Source organism: Sus scrofa, chromosome 1, assembly GCF_054392235.1.
Source record: "Sus scrofa isolate SSC_HxYL_T2T_F1_AM1 chromosome 1, Sscrofa_HxYL_maternal_Yorkshire_Landrace_v2.0, whole genome shotgun sequence".
NCBI classification, from domain to species: domain Eukaryota; kingdom Metazoa; phylum Chordata; class Mammalia; order Artiodactyla; family Suidae; genus Sus; species Sus scrofa.
Window position 1 is genome coordinate 173,797,988 of NC_139383.1, and position 18,885 is coordinate 173,816,872.

At 43.1% G+C, this 18,885-nt stretch overlaps 1 protein-coding gene across 2 annotated transcripts in view; it reads left to right on the forward strand.

Moving 5' to 3' along the window:
- Window positions 1–18,885, forward strand: part of ATP8B1 (ATPase phospholipid transporting 8B1) — a 126,265-nt gene that overhangs the window by 55,607 nt on the left and 51,773 nt on the right. For both annotated transcript variants that reach the window (XM_021100031.2, XM_084978220.1), the window contains exon 2: window positions 7,873–8,075. In XM_021100031.2, coding sequence (XP_020955690.1) covers window positions 7,895–8,075 — 181 coding nt within the window. In that variant the 5' untranslated portion in view covers window positions 7,873–7,894. The remainder of the gene's footprint in view (window positions 1–7,872; window positions 8,076–18,885) is intronic.

The following is an 18,885-nucleotide window of genomic DNA, read 5'->3' on the forward strand; positions in this document are numbered from 1 at the left end:
CAGATTCGTTTCCACTGCACCATGAAGGGAACTCCAGAAGTACCCTTTCTTGTTGAGGACTTGGAAGAGCCATAAAAAAGATGAAAAATGAACAAAAATGAATACGTGAATCTTTCTTCCTGTGTTGTCTTGGGTCACCCTGGACACAAGTTAGTTTATACCACAAAGATATCATTGATTGGGAGCTCTCAGCCTTCCCCAGCCTCTGAGTTGTGAATGTGTACAGATCATATCCTAGCAGTGGCAGAAAATTTTTTCGTTCCTTCTTTCCCATCATTTGAATCTAGAAACCTTCAGAACCCCTTCCCCCACAAAGGGAATAGAGAATTTCATGTGTTCATTCCCTTCCCAAGTATTTCATAGTCAAGAATTAAGAGATAACAAGTGGTAGATGTTAGGGGTTCAAGTTTAGAAATCCTGCCATTTACCCCTCCTGTCTTCCGGGGTTTGTGACCAAAAGGGCTGAATAGTGCAGAAGGCAGGATGGAAAATAAGACATCTTCCTTCTCCTCCCCATTTTTTTTCTTCTTCGGCCACACCCACAGCAGATGGAAGTTCCCAGGCCAGAGACTGAATCTGAGCCACAGCTGCAGCAATGCCAGATCCTTAAGCCATTGCACTGGGCCAGGGATCAAACCAGTGCCTCCATAGAGACAAGCTGGATTGTTAACTCACTGCACCACAGCGGGAACTACCTCCCTCCCTTTATTGATTGATTTATTTATTTTTTACAGATGAGAAAAAAATAAGCTTCTAAAATCTTAACCCGCTCAAGAGATAAACTAGTTGATAGTAGAGCCATGATTTGAGTTCAGACCCATGTTCTTTCCAATAAATCATGCTGCTTCTCGGCCTAAGTGGGAGCTAATTAAGCATCCTTGAATGCTGTATCACCTTGATGAATTTTTTAAAATCCTGATACATCTTTTCCTTCTTTGTTCTAACCTTTATCCACATTTCAATGCCATGAGTATCAGCACGTGGATTAAAGATGAAATACTCTATTGAACTGGATACGAGAAGATTCATGACCATGGCATTCCCTGGTGGCTCAGTGGATTAAGGATCCACTACTTGCTGGATCCACTACTTGTCACTACTATGGCATGGGTTTGATCCTTAGCCCGGCAAGTTCCACATGCTGCTAGCACAGCCAAAAGAAAAGATGCGTGATGACAGCTTTCTTCCACAATGGGGAAAATGGGGGTGTGTTGTTCCCTCAGGCATCTGGAATTGTGTATCTTCTGTAGTTACACAGCTGTGCAGCAGTTGAGGCAGTACCATTCCCAATCAGTAGGGCAAATGTGTTACTTAGGGACATTTCCCCTGGTAGTTTATTTCACATTCCCAAAGCATGCATGATTTATTCAGGTCAATACTGATTTTATCTGGCTGTGGGCATTTGATGTTGACCACTTCTTTTTTTCTTGGTGTTTCCTATTACTTTTTTTTGTTTGTTTTAGTTCAGTGTCAACAGACTTTTTTTCTGTAAAGAGCCAGATGGTAAATATTTTAAACTCTTACGCCATCTAATATCTCTCACAACTCTTCAAATCTGATTTTGCTAGGAAAAATCAGCCATAGACAGTACATGAAGGAATGAGCAAGAAGTTTTTTGTTTTTGTTTTTGTTTTGTTTTTTTTTATTTTGTTTTATTTTAAGGGCTTCAGTTGCAGCATATGGCAATTCCCAGGCCAGGAGTCAAATTGGAGCTGTAGCTGCCTGCTTATGCCACAGCCACAGCAATGCCTGAGCTGAGCTGCATCTGTGACCCACACTGCAGCTCATGGCAACACCGGCTCCTTAACCCACTGAGCAGGTCCAGGGATCGAACCTGCATCCTTGTGGATACTAGTCGGGTTCATTTCCACTAAGCTAGAATGGGAACTCCCAAGAAGTTATTCTAATGAACTTTATTTACATAAACAGATGGTTGGCCAAATCTGGCCCTCAGGCTGTAATTTGCTGACTCCTGTCTAGACTTCAGACCCCAAAGGACAGAGACAGAAGTGCCTCCTGTGTGGTTTCTGGAGAAGCCTCTCCTTGGCTTGTGGAAGGCTGCCATCTTGCAGTGTCCCCACACGGCCTTTCCTCTGTGCACGCACAGAAAGAGAGAGCGAGCTCTCGGGTGTTTTTTCCTCTTCTTAAAAGGATATGAGACCTGTCGGATTGGGGCTTCACCCATAAAACATTATTTAACTTTAATCACCTTCTTAAAGGCCGTTTCTTCAAACACAGTCACTTTAAGGCTTCAGACTTCACCCTTTGAATTTTGGAGGGATGCCGTTCAGTCTTTAATGCAAAGGAAGGCTCTGAGCAGAAGTGTGGCAGGACTCTGGTGGCTGTGGGGAAGCTGGCTGTCACCTGCAGCATTTCAGGAGAGAGAGACGAGAGTGGCCCTCCTTAGGGTGGTGGCTGTGGTGATGAACAGGAGGGAATGGGTTGGAGGTGTGTGTCGGGGAGAAAGGACAGGCTTTGCTGTGTCCTGGGGCTGTCACACATAGTTTACTTCTCTGTATCCCTCAGTAACCTGGATGGATGGTTCTGTTCCCAGTGCCTAAGGTAACAGCCTAAGGCAGCAAGCAGGTGCTTGCTGGAGGTTGAATAAATGCACTCTGCAACATGCTCGAGTGGTGGGAGGAGACATCATAGAGGTTCCAAAGCCATATTATCCATAGTGCCTGCCTTATAGGGGTCACGGTTTAGACCTGGAAAGCTGCTTTATGTCCCCTAAGAGTGCAAGGAAATAAGTTCTAACTACTTTGTCTTTGGGAGTCTGAGGATGATGGACCCAAACCCTTCCGGGAGAGTCTCCTTCACACACGCACTTACATACAGCAGAGAACTTCCTGCTCAGCTTAGAGCTCCCTGCCCGAACCTTCCAAGTCAGCCACCCAGACCTGGCCTGTGGTGGATGGACAGGCGGTGAGCTGGTTGGTTGTGCAGTGGTTTGCTTTCTTTGGACCGCATGCTTGTGGTTGTCAAAGCCATTCCTTCAGTTTTGTCTCCTCCTTCACCCTCAAAGGACGGGATCCAGTCTTAACGTGGGAAATAGGCATGGAGATGCCTGGCGCTAATGATGATGAAATGATGCCTTGTAGAAAGTTTCTGTAGAATGTACCTGATGCCACTGACCCAGATACTTGAAAGTGGTTACAGTGGTACATTTGTGTTGCGTAGATTTACTGCAATAAAACAAGTTTCTCTGTGGTGCTTTCAGACTTTTCAATATTTTAACTGTGACGGAGAGATGAGATCCTGACTCTGCTACTTCCTCAGTCTCCTTATCTGAGAGATGGATAGATAATACCTACCTCACAGGCTTGTCCTGCTTGACACACAGTAGGTGCTCAATAAGTGGTGACCACTTTGTATTATTTTTGTTCTGAAAGACTTCTGGTGAAAGTCTGCTTTTAAGAGTTTGGGGTTTGTTTTTTGTTTTTTGTTTTTTGTTTTTGTCTTTTTTTTTTTTGCTTTACAGGGCCACACCCGCGGCACTTGGAAGTTCCCAAGCTTAGGGGTCAAATCAGAGCTACAGCTGCCAGCCACAGGATACAGAATCCAAGTGGTGTCTGTGACTTACACCACAGCTCACGGCAACGCCGGATCCTTAACCCATTGAGTGAGGCCAGGAATGGAACCCTCATCCTCATGGATACTCTTTGGATTCGTTTCTGCTGTGCCACAACAGGAACTCCAAGTTTGGGAATTTTTTTAAGGAGTATATTAAATTTAAGTGTTAGCTGAAGCATAACAACCACAAGTAAGGCCAACTAAACACATGTAAAATTCCAAGAAATAGTCATTTACTAACTCACAGAAAATTGAGAAAGAGGGAAAATGTTTACTTTGCAATTAAAGGCTTTAACTCTCAATAAGCCTGTGCTTATAGATACTCCTATTTTATAATAGTCTAACATTTTACTTCCCAGTGAGGGGCAGATGCAGTTTAAAAGTGATTTTTGGAGATGGAAAATGCTATAGGGACAGATGGTCATGCTGTTCTACTTGTTATTATAAATCACAGTTTTTCTAATTATGGAAGTAATTGTTAACAATAACAACAACTAATGGTTGAGTTTTTACTGTAGGCTAAATACCACATCAAGCACTTTTACATGTATCAACTCTCAAAATCATGCATGGCAGTTGTTGAAATTTTGAGAAATGAATAAATGTGGATAATGGGGACTATTTTTTTTTTTTTTTTTTTTTTTTTGCTATTTCTTGGGCCGCTTCCGCGGCATATGGAGATTCCCAGGCTAGGGGTCTAATCGGAGCCATAGCCACCAGCCTACGCCAGAGGCAGCAGCAACGCGGGATCTGAGCCGAGTTTGCAACCTACACCACAGCTCACGGCAACGCCGGATCATTAACCCACTGAGCAAGGGCAGGGATCGAACCCGCAACCTCATGGTTCCTAGTCGGATTCGTTAACCACTGCGCCACGACGGGAACTCCGGGACTATTTTCTGTATGTATGTGGTGTTAACTCACTTTTCAACTAAGTGTTGGATTTTTGCAATGCCATTAAAAACTTTTTCAGAGTTCCTTTCATGGCTCAGCAGTTAACGAACCTGACTAGGATCCATGAGGATGCAGGTTTGATCCCTGGCCTCACTCAGAGGGTTAAGGATCTGGCGTTGCCATGAGCTGTGGTGTGGGTCACAGATGTGGCTCAGATCCCGTATTGCTGTGGCTGTGGTATAGACCAGCAGCTATAGCTCCAATTAGACCCCTAGCCTGGGAACTTCCATATGCCACAGGTGTGGCCCTAAAAAGCAAGCAAGCAAACAAACAAACAAACAAAAAAAAAAACAACCACACCAAAAACTCCCTCAGTAAACTACATATAGAACTATATCATATGGCCCAGCAATTGCACTCTTGGGCATATATCCAGACAAAACTTTAAAAAGACACAAGCACCAGCATGTTCATTGCAGCACTATTCACAATAGCCAAGACATGGAAACAAGCTAAATGTCCACTGACAGATGAATGGATGAAGAAGATGTGATACATATACACAATGGAATACTACTTAACCATAAAAAGAACAAAATAATGCCATTTGCAGCAACATGGGTGGAACTAGAGACTCTCATACTAGTGAAGTAAGTCAGACAGAGAAAGACAAATACCATATGATATCACTTATGTCTGGAATCTCATATACAGCACAAATGAACCTTTCCACAGAAAAGAAACTCATGGGCTTGGAGAACAGACATGTGGTTGCCAAGACGGAGGGAGAGGGAATGGGGTGGACTGGGAATCTGGGGTTAATAGATGCAAACTATTGCTTTTGGAATGGATAAGCAATGAGATCCTGCTGTATAGCACAAGGAATTATATCTAGTCACTTATGATGGAGTGTAATGGAGGATAATGTGAGAAAAAGAATGTATATATGTATGTGTGACTGGGTCACTTTGCTGTATACTGTAAACCAACTATAATGGAAAAAATAAAAATAATTTAAAAATAAATAAATAAAAATAAACAAAAACAACTCTTTTGACCATGATCTAAATTGTTCAGTGCTATTTCATAGTGTGAGGATGACACTATTTACACAGTTGCTAATCATTGGACATCCAGGTTGCTTCTGGGTGTTATGGTTTTAACTGGTATTGGACAAAATCCTCAAATAAATATTTGAATTTTTCCTAGGTGTACACTTATAGCTATAAAAATTTAGATGGCCAAGATGCTAGATTGGGTATAAAGCATGCAGCCAGCTAAATTGTTCCACTCAAGACAACAAATATTTGATGAAAATATCTAACAAACTGTAACATAAAAGTAGGATATAGGAGTTCCCTGGTGGCCTAGAAGTTAAGGGTCTGATGTCACTGCTGTGGCATGGGTTTGGGTCCCTGGCCTGGGACCTCCCACATGCCACAGGTGTGACCACCCCCCTCCAAAAAAAAAGTAGAATATGAAAGACCTCTCCTTGGACAGCTGTTGTTCAGTAATTATTGTGCAAGTTATTCAGTGTTGCATATGTTTGGTTTTCTCCAAAGCTACTCCAGGATAGGGTAGGAATACCAGTAATACCTTTACTCGGTGCTTAGGATGTTTCAAGGAACCAGTGTTTATAAAGCATTTCACCCAGAGCCCTCCATGGAGTTCACGCTAAATAAATGTGAGCTGCCATTATTCACAATATTGAGTGTATGTCAGTAGGATGCATATGTAAATAATGCCAGGCTGTATGTCTGTCTTCACAAAACCTGAGGTGTTAGTATAAATATTTTCCTAATAGAAATATAGCTAAGGCTGTTCTTGTCACTTGTACAGTGTCACTTAATACAGTGGTTTATATACAACCACAAATTCTAGATGCAGGGAGTAGGCAGTTAGGAAAATAAGCCAGAATGTGCTACCTAGAAGTCATTAGTAAAACTTGAGGACTTAATCTTGTTTTTAAAATGTATCACAGAGTTGGGAGATATATATATACACACACACATACACATATATGCACAAGGACTATTACTCAGCCATTAAAAAGAATGACATAATGCCATTTGTGGCAACATAGATGGACCTAGAGATTATCATACTAAGTAAGGTAAGTCAGAAAGACAAATACCATGTGATGTCACTTATATGTGGAGTCTAAACTCTGACACAAATCAGCATACCTACGAAGAAAAACAGATTCACAGATATAGAGGACTCTGGTTGCCAAGGTGGAGGGGAATGGGGGAGAGGAGGATTGAGAGTCTGGGATTAACAGAGGCAAACTATTATATAGAGGATAGATAAACAACAAGGTCCTACTGATAACACAGGGAGCTATATTCAATAGCCTATGATAAACCACAGTGGAAAAGAATATGAAAAAGAATACACATGTATAACTGAGTCACTTTGCTGTAACAGCAGAAATTAACATAACATTGTAAACCAATTATATGTCAATAAAATTTTAAAAATAAAAATAAAATGTATCACAGAGTAAAAGCTCCGAATATTAGTGTTAGCAAAAACCAGACATCTTTAAGACAGTGATTTTCTTTTTTTTTTAAGATTTTTTTTCTATTATAGTTGATTTACAATGTTCTGTCAATTTCTGCTGTACAGCAAAGTGATTCAGTCATACATACATATATTATTTATATATATATATATATATATACACATACATACATATACATTCTTTTTCCTCACATTATCCTCCATCATGTTCCATCTCAAGTGACTAGATGTATTCCCTGTGCTATACAGCAGGATCTCATTGCTTATCCACTCCAAATGCAATAGCTTGCATCTACTAACCCCAGACTCCCAGTCCACCCCACTCCCTCCCCCTCCCCCTTGGCAACCACAAGTCTGTTCTCCAAGTCCATGAGTTTGTTTCTTTTCAAGACAGTGGTTTTTAAACTTTGCCAGCAATCCATAATTTCTAAAAGAAATTCGATTCCATTAAGATCCACAATGCAAATATATGTATAAATGTGTTAGTTTTGTAAAACCGTTTCACCAAACAGTATCAACTCTTTCTGTGCATGCTGTACTCTGCTATTTTATAGTTTGTTTCATTTTAGTTTAGTATTGGTTCAAATAAATTTATTTTGCTGGGTAGAAACCCACAATTTGAAATACAACCTTAAAGCTCATATACCCTTAAAAAAAAGTTTGCAGCTACTGTTGTAAATTCTCACCCACGCATTTAATCAGTAATGAGTGGTTTTGTTCTTATTTGCATGATAATTTGAACCTTGGGGTCATTATCCAGACATATTTAACTGTTAGTAAATAAGATTCTGTTAAAAGCATTGTCACTGAATGCAGGCAGGATTCAACCATACATTGGGCATGAGTCATATTTCACTCTGGTTTCCCTTTCTTTTATACCAGGTAGTTTCAATTTGCCAGCAGAATGAATACAGAGAGAGACTCAGAAACAACGTTTGAGGAGGATTCTCAGCCTAATGATGAAGTTGTCCCCTACAGTGATGATGAAACAGAAGATGAACTTGAAGACCAGGAGCCAGCGGTGGAACCAGAACAGAATCGAGTTAACAGGGAAGCAGAGGAAAACCGGGAGCCATTCAGAAAAGGTAACTTGCTGGGATCTGGAGACTGGGTCCTTGTCCATCCTCACATGGGAGGTGGCAACAGGTGCAAAGGACACGTGGTCCAGGAGGCATCTTCTTTCACTTAGCCTAGGATGCAACTTGGGCTGGGACAGATACACATTGTCCTTAGTGTGATGGGGCTGGTCGACCATATCTGACAAGTTTTACAGAGAATGTAGAGGGTCTTGCTTCATGTCTGTATTTTTAGAAGGGAAGAATTTGCTTGTTACCACACCCAGGAATCTTGGAGTTACCATACCTTTTTGCTAATGAGTATAAAATGGTTTCGACTCGCTAGCTAAAAAAAAATTTGTATGGCTCTCTGCTTGCCATGAGAGAACTGTGATACAGCCCCGGGCTACCTGCCCAGAATCAGGGCAGCTTCCAGGCAGAGTCTAGACCAGGGATTGGCAAACTTTTTTTTTCTTTAATTACTCAATGGATTTATTACATTCATAGCTGTACAATGATCACCACAATCCAATTTTATACGATGGCCATTCCACAACCTAACTTTTCTGTTAGGGGCCCAGTAGTATATATTTTACGTTTTGTGGGTCATGTGGTCTCTGTCACAACTACTCAGCATTACTGATGTTTCTTAAAAATGGCCATAGACAGGAGTTCCTACTGTGGCACAGCAAGTTAAGGATCTGGCATTGTCTCTGCAACAGCACAAGTTCAACCCCCGACGCAGCACAGTCGATTAAGGATCCAGTATTGCGACCTACACCACTGCTGTGGCGTGGATTCAATCCCTGGCCCAGGAACTTCCATGTGCTGAGGATGTGGCCAAAAGAAAAAAAAGTGGCCATAGACAGTCTGTCATTCAGGGTAACAGAACATAGCTTGCCTTTTCCCCTGTAGCTTTTCTATTTCATTTCCCACTGGTTCTCCTGCCCTGGCAAACACATGTGGTCTTTTCTTCCAACTCTTCTGCTCCAAGAGGAAGCTGTTCCTTTTTTGTTTTATTTTATTTCATTAATTTATTTATTTTTATTATTATTTTTGGCCACGCCTGTGGTGTTCAGAAGTTCCCAGATGAGGGATCAAACCTGTGCCACACCAGTAACCAGAGCCACAGCAGTGACAACGCTGATCCTTAACCTACTGAGCCACCAGGGAATGCCCAATCCTTTTTTTTTAGGCCCCAGATTTGCTCCAGATTTCAGGTTGAAATTGTTTTCCCTCAGGGTCTCTCAAATTCCAGTGAAAGAATCTTAGTTTCCCATTCACAGAAATCTCTGTGAAATTGTTCTGTTTCAGACTCTCCAGGTGCACGCCTCCCCAGCCTCAATCAGAATGAGCTCTGGTTTTATCTGGTTTCCTCAGTCTCCATCACTGCCAACCTGCCCTTCCAGGCCTCCCAGAAATTGGCTTCCCTTATTGTCACTCCCTGCCCCCTAGTTTTCCCTCAGGGTTCTGCTGCCTGTTCAGCTGGTTCCCCCCGCCCCCCAAACAGGTTTCACCTGTAGAAAAAGTGACAAAGCATGCAATCCCACTTATGCAATGATCCCTTCTGCTCTGGTCAGGTGGTGCCTTTCTTCTGCTCTTCCATGCGGGGCTGTCTCGAGGTGGGGGCGTGCGCATGCCCACCAGGGCCCCCTCCCACCACAGGCTCTGGCACTGCGGCTAATCATCTGCATCACCTCCTGTATATCATTTGATACCTTTGAATATTAAACACTTAGAATTAGCAGACCCCACTGTGGATTTCTGGCTATCATTTTAAGCTATTGAGTATTAAGCTTAAATACTTTCTGCCTTGAAGCAAAGGCACTAAAATCATGATAATTGAGCTAAGTTAAAACGGAATTACTGCCAATCTGAACAGGAATGTGACCTCTGTCATAACAAGTCCAGACTGGATATTGTTTGAATGGGGATAAAGCTGAGGTAGCCTGACAAGCTAGCAAGGGAGTTCTAGGTGATTGCCCAAATAGTAAATAGTGTGTTTCTTCCTCATTCCTTCTCCTGCTGTACTTCTAAGTTTCATATCACAATCTTGGAATCTTTACTATATGTGGATGTCTGGTGAGCTGGCTCGGTGGGGTTAGGGGTGAACTTTGTTGCTTTGTTGCTGGTGCCACGTTATCAGATGTGTGGTCCCAGACGAGGCCAAGGGATGAGGTTGGGTGCCTGCGGGAATGTGAGAGGAGCACGTAGTTGGGGGGGGAGGACTCTCACCTCTGGTTTTTTCCAAGTCTGCCTTCACATGCTGGTGCCCAGGGCTCTTTCCTGATCTTTCAGTTCACAGGTCACATTTCTTATAGATGTCTATCCTCAGAACCCAGACGTCTAGGGAGCCCAGGCTTGATCGTGGCTCATCATGGTCTTTTCCAATGGTGGCTTCTATTTTCAGGGGAATTTGGTGGGTCTCAAAAACCCCTATCAAGCAGCTATGCCTATGACTTTAACAAATTTGATTATCCTGGAGTTCCCATTGTAGCTCAGTGGTAATGAACCCAACTAGTATCCATAAGGATGTGGGTTTGATCCCTGGACCTGCTCAGTGGGTTAAGGATCTGGCATTGCTGTGAGCCGCGGTGTAGGCCATCAGCTACAGCTCCGATTCAACCCCTAGGCTGCCAATTTCCATATGCCCCAGGTGTGGCCCTAAAAAGAAAAGAAAAAAAAAAAAAAAGATTATCCTCACATCTCTGTGTGTCCTTCCCAAACACACAGAGGACAGTTAATGCCAGGCCTCTCTCCCGTTTCCACGTCCTCACAACCAGTCCACTTCCACTCCTCCCCTCCCTCTTCCTCCTCTCCCCCTCCCTCTTCCTTCCCTCTTCCCCCTCCTTCTTCCTCATCTTCTCACTTGGGCATTTTCCCAATGGAGGTTGGTGTCACTCTGACTTTCCTTTTTAACTCTTATCTGTCTGTCTTGATATTTTACATCAGAGCCCATTTCCTTCAAAAAATTCACTTCTCTAGAGCATGAGTCACTCTGTGAAGTATCCTCCAGTTAAGGGACAACAGGGGCCCAGGCCTGTTACAGCAGAGCAGTGTCTGAAAGTGTGTGAACCAAGTTCATTGTTCTGGTCCTATCTTACTGCAGAAGTTATGGTTTTCTTTCTTTCAAGATGGTTTAGCCCCACTGAGCTTGAGTGTTAAGCACGTGTTTGGAGGGACCCCTCGCAAGTGCTTTTCAGTGTTAGGATGTGCATTGTGTAGAGTTGGAATCAAGAACAAGTGTGAGCCGGGGTTAGAAAGTGCTGTGAAGGAAGAGATACGCCCAGATTTAGATTTACTAAAGTACCTTTACCCTGGTTTACTTTGAGCAACTGTTGACAAAAACGACTGGGAGTGTTTTCCATGTTATGGGATGAATATGCTCACTTCCTGATAAACACACTAGAACAATATATCTTAGGGTGTGTTTTAGGAAACACTAGTTCTGCCAGATATTCGTGGACACCTACTGTGGTCTGAGACCAAAACTCAGAATTCTTTATCCTCCTCTTGGAGTTTTAAGGTTGTTCATTAGCATAAAAGGATCCGAGATCTTTCAACTTTAGAGAAACCAATTTCATTTTATTTTTATTTATTTATTTGTCTTTTGTCTTTTTCGGGCCACACCGGCATGTGGAGGTTCCCAGGCTAGGGGTCTAATTGGAGCTGTTGTGCCAGCCTACGCCACAGCCACAGCAACGCCAGATCCAAGCCACGTCTGTGACCTACACCACAGTTCATGGTAACACCAGATTCTTAACCCACTGAGCAAGGCCAGGGATCGAACCTGCCACCTCATGGTACCTAGTCAGATTCATTTCCGCTGCGCCACAATGGTTACGCCATATTGTTAAGGATTTGACATTGACAAACCCCATTAGATGTGAGGGTCAAGGGAAAAGGAGGCCTGAGGAATAATTTCTGGCTTAGCCACCCTGACCCCCACCATCAGACACTATTCCAGTCATCTACTGCTGCATGAGAAAACATACTCTGAACTTATTGGCATAAAATGATCATTTCATGATGTTCACAGATTCTTTTAGTCAGGGATTCAGACAGGACACAGCGGAGATGGCATGTTTCTGCTATAGGCTATCTGGGCCCGCAGCTGGGAAGATGAACAGCTGAGGTGCCTTGACATGCTGGGGCCTGGGATTATCTGGAAGCTTCCTCTCTCCTGTGTCTGGCACCTAAGCTGGATAACTCAAAAGCTCAATTGGGTCTTTTATTGGGAGCACCTCCACATGACTGGGCTTTTCCCAGCATGCCACTGGGCTGCCGTGGGAGTATTGTAGAGGGACTTCTGGAGAACCAGCATCCCATGAGATCAAAGCAGAAGCTGGTCACAGAATTCATGCAGCATCCTTTGTGTTCCCTTCTCTTGGCTACAAAAGAGTCATGGAGGCAGGCCTTGGTTCAAGGGAAAGGAAATTGGACACATCTTCTTCCTGGGAGTGTAACAAGGTCATGTTGCAGGAAGGGAGATACTGTTGCAGCTGCCCTTGGAAGGTACTTTCTGCCTGCATGGGTAATAAAGCTGTTTGTGAGGATGAGTCATGGTGGCGGGAGCCCCTTGTAGGTCAAGGAGAGGGCTGTTGTTTTGAACTTGACTAGTTTGGGATAGTGGCAGGAATTCCACTTGTGTTGCTAGCTAGCTGGCAGCTTAGAAATATAGGATGAAGTGGTAAGAAATGACCATGAACGGTGCAGCATTGTCCCTGGGAAGTATCAGAATTCTTCAGCATGAGGGAATAGACAGCACTGAGTTCCCACATGGCAGTGGGCATATCCTTAGGGAGAGGTGGGTTCAGTTTTAGGAGAGGAGCCTCTCCAGTGAGCACCTGCCCCTCATCCCTCCCTAAGCACCCAGGCCCATCCCCCACAGCCTCTGGGCTCCTGGCGTACACCTTCGCCCAGTTTGCATACCTTGTGCTTGTGAAGTTATCAAAGGCATGTGACTAGTATCCATAAGGACTGAATAATTCTGATTCTACAACTTTGGAATTGGAGATGATTCAGACAGTGGCTTCAGCGTCATTTATCTTTGTTTTTGTTTTCTTGTTAAAAGCCACATAATTCTGTTGCAAGACCGTGCAGGATGATGCCAAACCACATGCAGGACTGCTTCCGGGTGCTGCTGTGGCTCGTGCCCGTGAGCAGCTGGCAGGCTGTGCACGCACATCTCTCTGTCCACGAGGGCCTGTCCCCAAAGACCTGTCTTGACCGGTTTAGGGGGGTTCTCTGCTTGAAAATGTAAGACTGCATGTGTTTAAAAGTCTTTTCCAACTCAGAATGTTGTAGTTCAAAATTCTGTTCGGGGCGGAATGATCACTGGTTAACAGTATTTAAGGTGGAATGCTTAATTGTTAAGGTTTAAAGATATCACCACATGACCATCGGGAGGTCAAAAGGAAGTTCTTTCTCTTGGTATAAATTCGGACTGGATGTGGTATTGACAAAAATAGTCAGCTGTGTCCCCGATGAAAGTGATATCTTCAGATAAAACTGTAAAATTAAGCATCTTTAGAGCATCTATGACTTTTTTTCCTGGAATCCAAAAACAGATTGAGCTAGTCCATTAAAACATGGAAATCTTAGGAAATCCATGAAACATGCTGAGGAGTATGTTTTCCGTAGCTACAGCAACCTATTGTGTTGGGCTGAGGATCAAACCTGTGTCCCAGCACTCCTAAGACACCACCAGTCCTGTTTTGCCACAGCGAGAACTCCTCGATGCACTTTGAATTTTTGACACATACTCCACATGGAGATTCTACCCCAGCTCCTTATTTTCTTTAATCACCTATAAACTTCCTTCTACCACTGCAGCTCTGAGAAGAGCACAGTAACTAGTGGCTTCTATTATTATTATTTTTTTTTTTTAAATAACTAGTGGCTTCTAAAGGAAAGGCTGTGTGGGGTGTTCCTGGCTGAGTGATTTGTAATGATGGAGGGAGTGGTGAGACCACGTCGCCTCATTTTATGGAACTGGCTTTTGAGTAATGTCATTAATGACCGAACCTCGAGTGAGAAGCTCTTGCTCATGGAAACCTAACTCAGCTCTTGTTTTCCTGGCTCCACTTTGGAACCTGAGCATGTAAAGTAGGTTTTTAATGATAGAAGATCACCTTAGGAAGACACTCACTAACTTGGCGGCGGGGGGGGGGGGGGGTTCAATCCTGCTGGCATATCAGAAGCATGTGGGGAGTTTCTGACAGTTGTGAGCACCCTGGTGTGGATCCCTTCTGTCACCACTTTTCTTTTCCTTTTGGCTGCACTTGCAGCATGCGGAAGTTCCTGGGCCAGGGATTGAACCCATGCCACAGCAGTGATGATGCCATATCCCTAACCTGCTGAGCCACCAGGGAACTCCTGTTGTTACCTTTCCTCTTGGTTCATTCTTGCCTCCTTTTTGATCTACTTTTCCTATATTTTATTTTATTTTTTATTTTTTATTTTATTTTATTTTACTCTACTTTTTGGGCTTTTTTAGGGCCAAACCTGAGGCATATGGAAGTTCCCAGGCTAGGATTCACATCAGAGCTACAGCTGCCAGCCTGTGCCAGAGCCACATAAACACAGGATCGGAGCTGTGTATGTGACCTACACCACAGCTCTCGGCAACGGAGGATCCCTGATTGACTGAGCCGAGGCCAGGGATCAAACCCACATCCTCATGGATACTAGTTGTATTCATTTCCACTGCACCACAATGGGAACTCCCATTTTTCCTATGGTTTAAAATATTGGAAAGTGCATAGAACACAAGGACATGGTTTAACAGATGATGATTAAGTGAGCATGTGTGTAAGTACTCAAGTCCAGCACAGCAATACGGCTAGGACCCCTGAAGCCTCACTCAGGTCCATCCTACCCACCCTCTCCCCGTCCCTCCGCCGAGGTAACCTGCATCCTCCTTTTTAGAGTAATAACTCCCTTGATTTCCTTTAGAATTTTACCACCTAAGTATAAATCCTTAAACCTTGGTAGTTTAGCTTTACGTGTTTTCACACTTCGTGTGTGAATGAAATCATACATTTGGGATGTTTTGGATTGGAGTACAGTATGTATTTGTGTGTGTCTAACTTTATTCAAAGGTATTTTTAAGATTGACCCATTGTTGAATGTAGATGTGGTTTTTCTACCCCCCCCCCCCGACTGCCTAGTTTTACATCTTTTCCTATATTCTCCTCCCTTGATTTATTCCCATCCACCATCCCACTGCCGTTAAAATAATTTTTATTTTTTTTTATGACCACACCTGTGGCATATGGAGGTTCCCAGGCTAGAGGTCAAATTGGAGCTGCAGCTGCCAGCCTGTGCCACAGCCACAGCCACACAGGATCCGAGCCACATCTGTGATTGATGCTGCAGCTTGCGGCAATGCCCAGTTCTTAACCCGTTGAGCAAGGCCAGGGATCGAACCTCATGCAATAATATCTTTTAAATATTAAACACAGTGGTATAACGACCGTAAGAAAAGCAACTTACATTAGTTGATTTCTATGTAAACCTATAGGGGGGAGCAATTGAATTGCAAACATACTTTTTCCCAAAGGTAATATGAATATACACATAGAGCTAATGATAAAAGGGTACAGAATGAAAAGAAATTCTTTTTCCCTGCCTCTTCTGTCTCTCAGCCGTGTAGTTCCTTTCCTAGAAAAGAAAGGCTATTATCAATTTCTTGTATATCCTTCCAGAGATACACACACTCATATGTGCAAAGGATGCTTACAAACACGAGCCCTTATATGCCCATAGATACGCATACACATAATCACACGAGTACAAGTGTGTGGGCATGCGCGCTTCCTATTGTGCATTCATTCTGTGTGTCACACGGCTGAAAGTATGGTAGATACCCCCTGCTTTGATCACTTAGTGTAATTCGAAGATCGCCCCTATCAGTACACATAAAGCTACCTCAGTCTTTTTTTGCAGACTACATGGGCTTTCATTGTGTGGATGTTTAACCAGCTGCTGGTGGTGGCACTTCAGTTAGTTTTTTCTAATCTTTTTTTTTTTGTCTTTTGTCTCTTCAGGACCACACCCACGGCATATGGAGGTTCCCAGGCTAGGGGTCAAATCAGAGCTGTAGCTGTCAGCCACAACCACAACAATGCCAGATCTGAGCCACATCTGCAACCTACACCACAGCTCACAGCAATGCCAGATCCTTAACTCACTGAGCAAGGCCAGGGATGGAACCCACAGCCTCATGGTTCCTAGTTGGATTCATTTCCGCCACACCACGATGGGAACTCCTCTAATCTTTTTGATAAACAGGGCTGCATTGAAAACCCCTGAGACATTATTTCTCTATCCAGGAGTATACACACGCTCACTTAGCATGTTATAGTTTGTAGATATGGCCAAATTGTTCTCCACCTAAGAGGGCCGGTTTATTTTGCTGCTGTAGGTTAAAAACTGGTACCTCACTGAAGAATCGTACTTCTTTTTTGGTGAACTTGAGTATCTTTTCACATATTCAGGAGCCATTGAATTTCCTTAGGTATGAATGGTCTATTTGTCCTTTAATCCTTTCTTTCTAGGGTTGTTTGTTTGTTTTTTCCCCCTTTTTTGTGCTAAATTTCTGATTTTTTTTTTCCCCCTTAGGGCCGCACCTGCAGCATATGGAGGTTCCCAGGCTAGGGGTTTAATTGGAGCTACAGCTGCCGGCCTACACCACAGCCACAGCAATGCCAGATCCGAGCCACGTCTGCAGGCCACACCACAGCTCATGGTAACGCTGGATCCTTAACCCACTGAGCGAGGCCAGGGATCGAAACCTCATGGTTCCTAGTCGGATTCATTTCTGCTATGCCATGACGGGAAGTCCAAATTTTTGATCTTTTAACTCTGCTGGTTTGCTGCTGCTTAAACAAAGCAGTGCAGCTTTTTGGTTGCAGAATTGTCTATAATCAAGAGTTCAGAAGAAGCCATGAGAGGATGAGGGACCGGTGAAGCTGACTTTCTTTGCCAAATGGTGATGATCAAAGGGCCTGGTGACCCCGGGTACTCCCAACATCATGGAGCCATATTCAGATATATTAAATCCCTGTTTACCAGGTGATTTTGAGCCACAGCTGGCTGATGGTAAATGCAACATGCATTGATGATTTTATTAGGCGTGACCATTGCTAGTTGATATCGGTCTAGCTTTTAACCAAAGGGTCAAATGGTGAGTTTTTTGCCAGTTAATATTTTACTTTTCCCCTTTTCTTAGTCAGTATTTCCATTCAAGAAAAATGGGGCAAGATTCCTACTTTTTCTTTCAATTAGTCTTGTGGCCCATGTGTCCAGTAAGATTCTTTTAATTGGGTACCTAGTAAATGTTTGATCAAAAGCACAAATATTTCTAAGTGCTATTTTGCACCTTCTCTGAAGGCCTGTGCTTTAGCACAGCAGTTCTCAAACCATATTAATAGACGTTCTGTAATTTTTTTAAATGTGCCTGTGGTCACACTCATTTTAAAAAGGACCAAATTAAATACAATTAAATGTTTCTTTACTACAGGACTTCTTAGTGGGTCCACTGAATGTCCAAGAGAGGGGGAGGTAGGATGCTGTGTTTCACAAATGTATTTGACCGCAGAACAGTTTTCCCTTTCTTTCTAGTCTCTGATTGAAATACTCCTCAAGCAATTGCATAAAACTCAGGAAAGAAGCAGCAAAAGGAATCAATTTCTCTGTCCACAAATTTGCTGAATTAGGCCGAATAAGGAACCTTGTTAAAAATAGAGTTATTGATTACTTGACTGCAGTCAGATCTCTGAATTTTACTAGAAAGGCTCCTGTGGTTAAGCTCAGGGTGTTGCAGACGAAGACATGAGTTGCTTTCTCCAAGTTCCCCAAGGTGTTATTAAAAGTGTAGAATTAAGAGAGCACAGTCATTTCTGGTAGACCCTTCAGTGCCCCTTCTTGAGGTCAGATGCCACCCTCATCTGAGCATCCAAATCAGACTGGGCCTGAGATGAGCGGGGCATGCTGATAGAGAGGGACCATTGGCTGGAGGACTTAATTATGAAGCAGATTTAGAGGGCCACAAGGGGGACAAAGAATCCAGCTCATCAAAAGGGCAGCATATTCTTTCCTCTTGAGAATTTCTGAGATTGATTTTGTTTATCCTTTCCCTTTGGCCTTTTCTCTCTTCTTGAGGCATCTTGTCTGTTTTTCTTCTCAATCTTCCTGAATTTTCAAATGGCACTTTTCAGAGGTATTCTAGAACATGAGTGACCGGGAATGTGTCACAAGTCTTCTGGGAGCTCAATGAAATTGTTAAAAAATTTCAAGTTTCCATAAGATAGAATGGATTCAAGATTACCCTATAAGGAGTTCCCGTCGTAGCTCAGCTGGTTAAGAACCTATTATCCATGAGGATGTGGGTTTGATCCCTGGCCTTGTTCAGTGGGTTAAGGATCTGGCGGTTGTCTCAAGCTGCAATGTAGGTTGCAGTTGTGGCTCAGATCTGGCGTTGCTGTGGCTGTGGTATAGGCCGGCAGCTGCAGTTCTGATTCTATCGACCCCTAACCCAGGAATTTCTATATGCTACTGTGGCTGTAGGTGGCTGTAAAAAGAACAACAACAACCAAAGATTAACCTATAAAATCTTTTGCACCTACTTTCATTTAGATCTCCTTTTTGAGTCAAAATGTTCCAGTTGCACACATTATAACAGCCCTTATGAGCTGTTTTGTAGTTCCATTTTAATATTCCCTTTTGATAAAATTGCATGTAAGCTAGAAAGATGCTTAGAACATTTCCATTTGTAATGACACAATAGCTATGATTACCCAATGAATGGTAGCCAAAATGATGCAAGAGAAATATT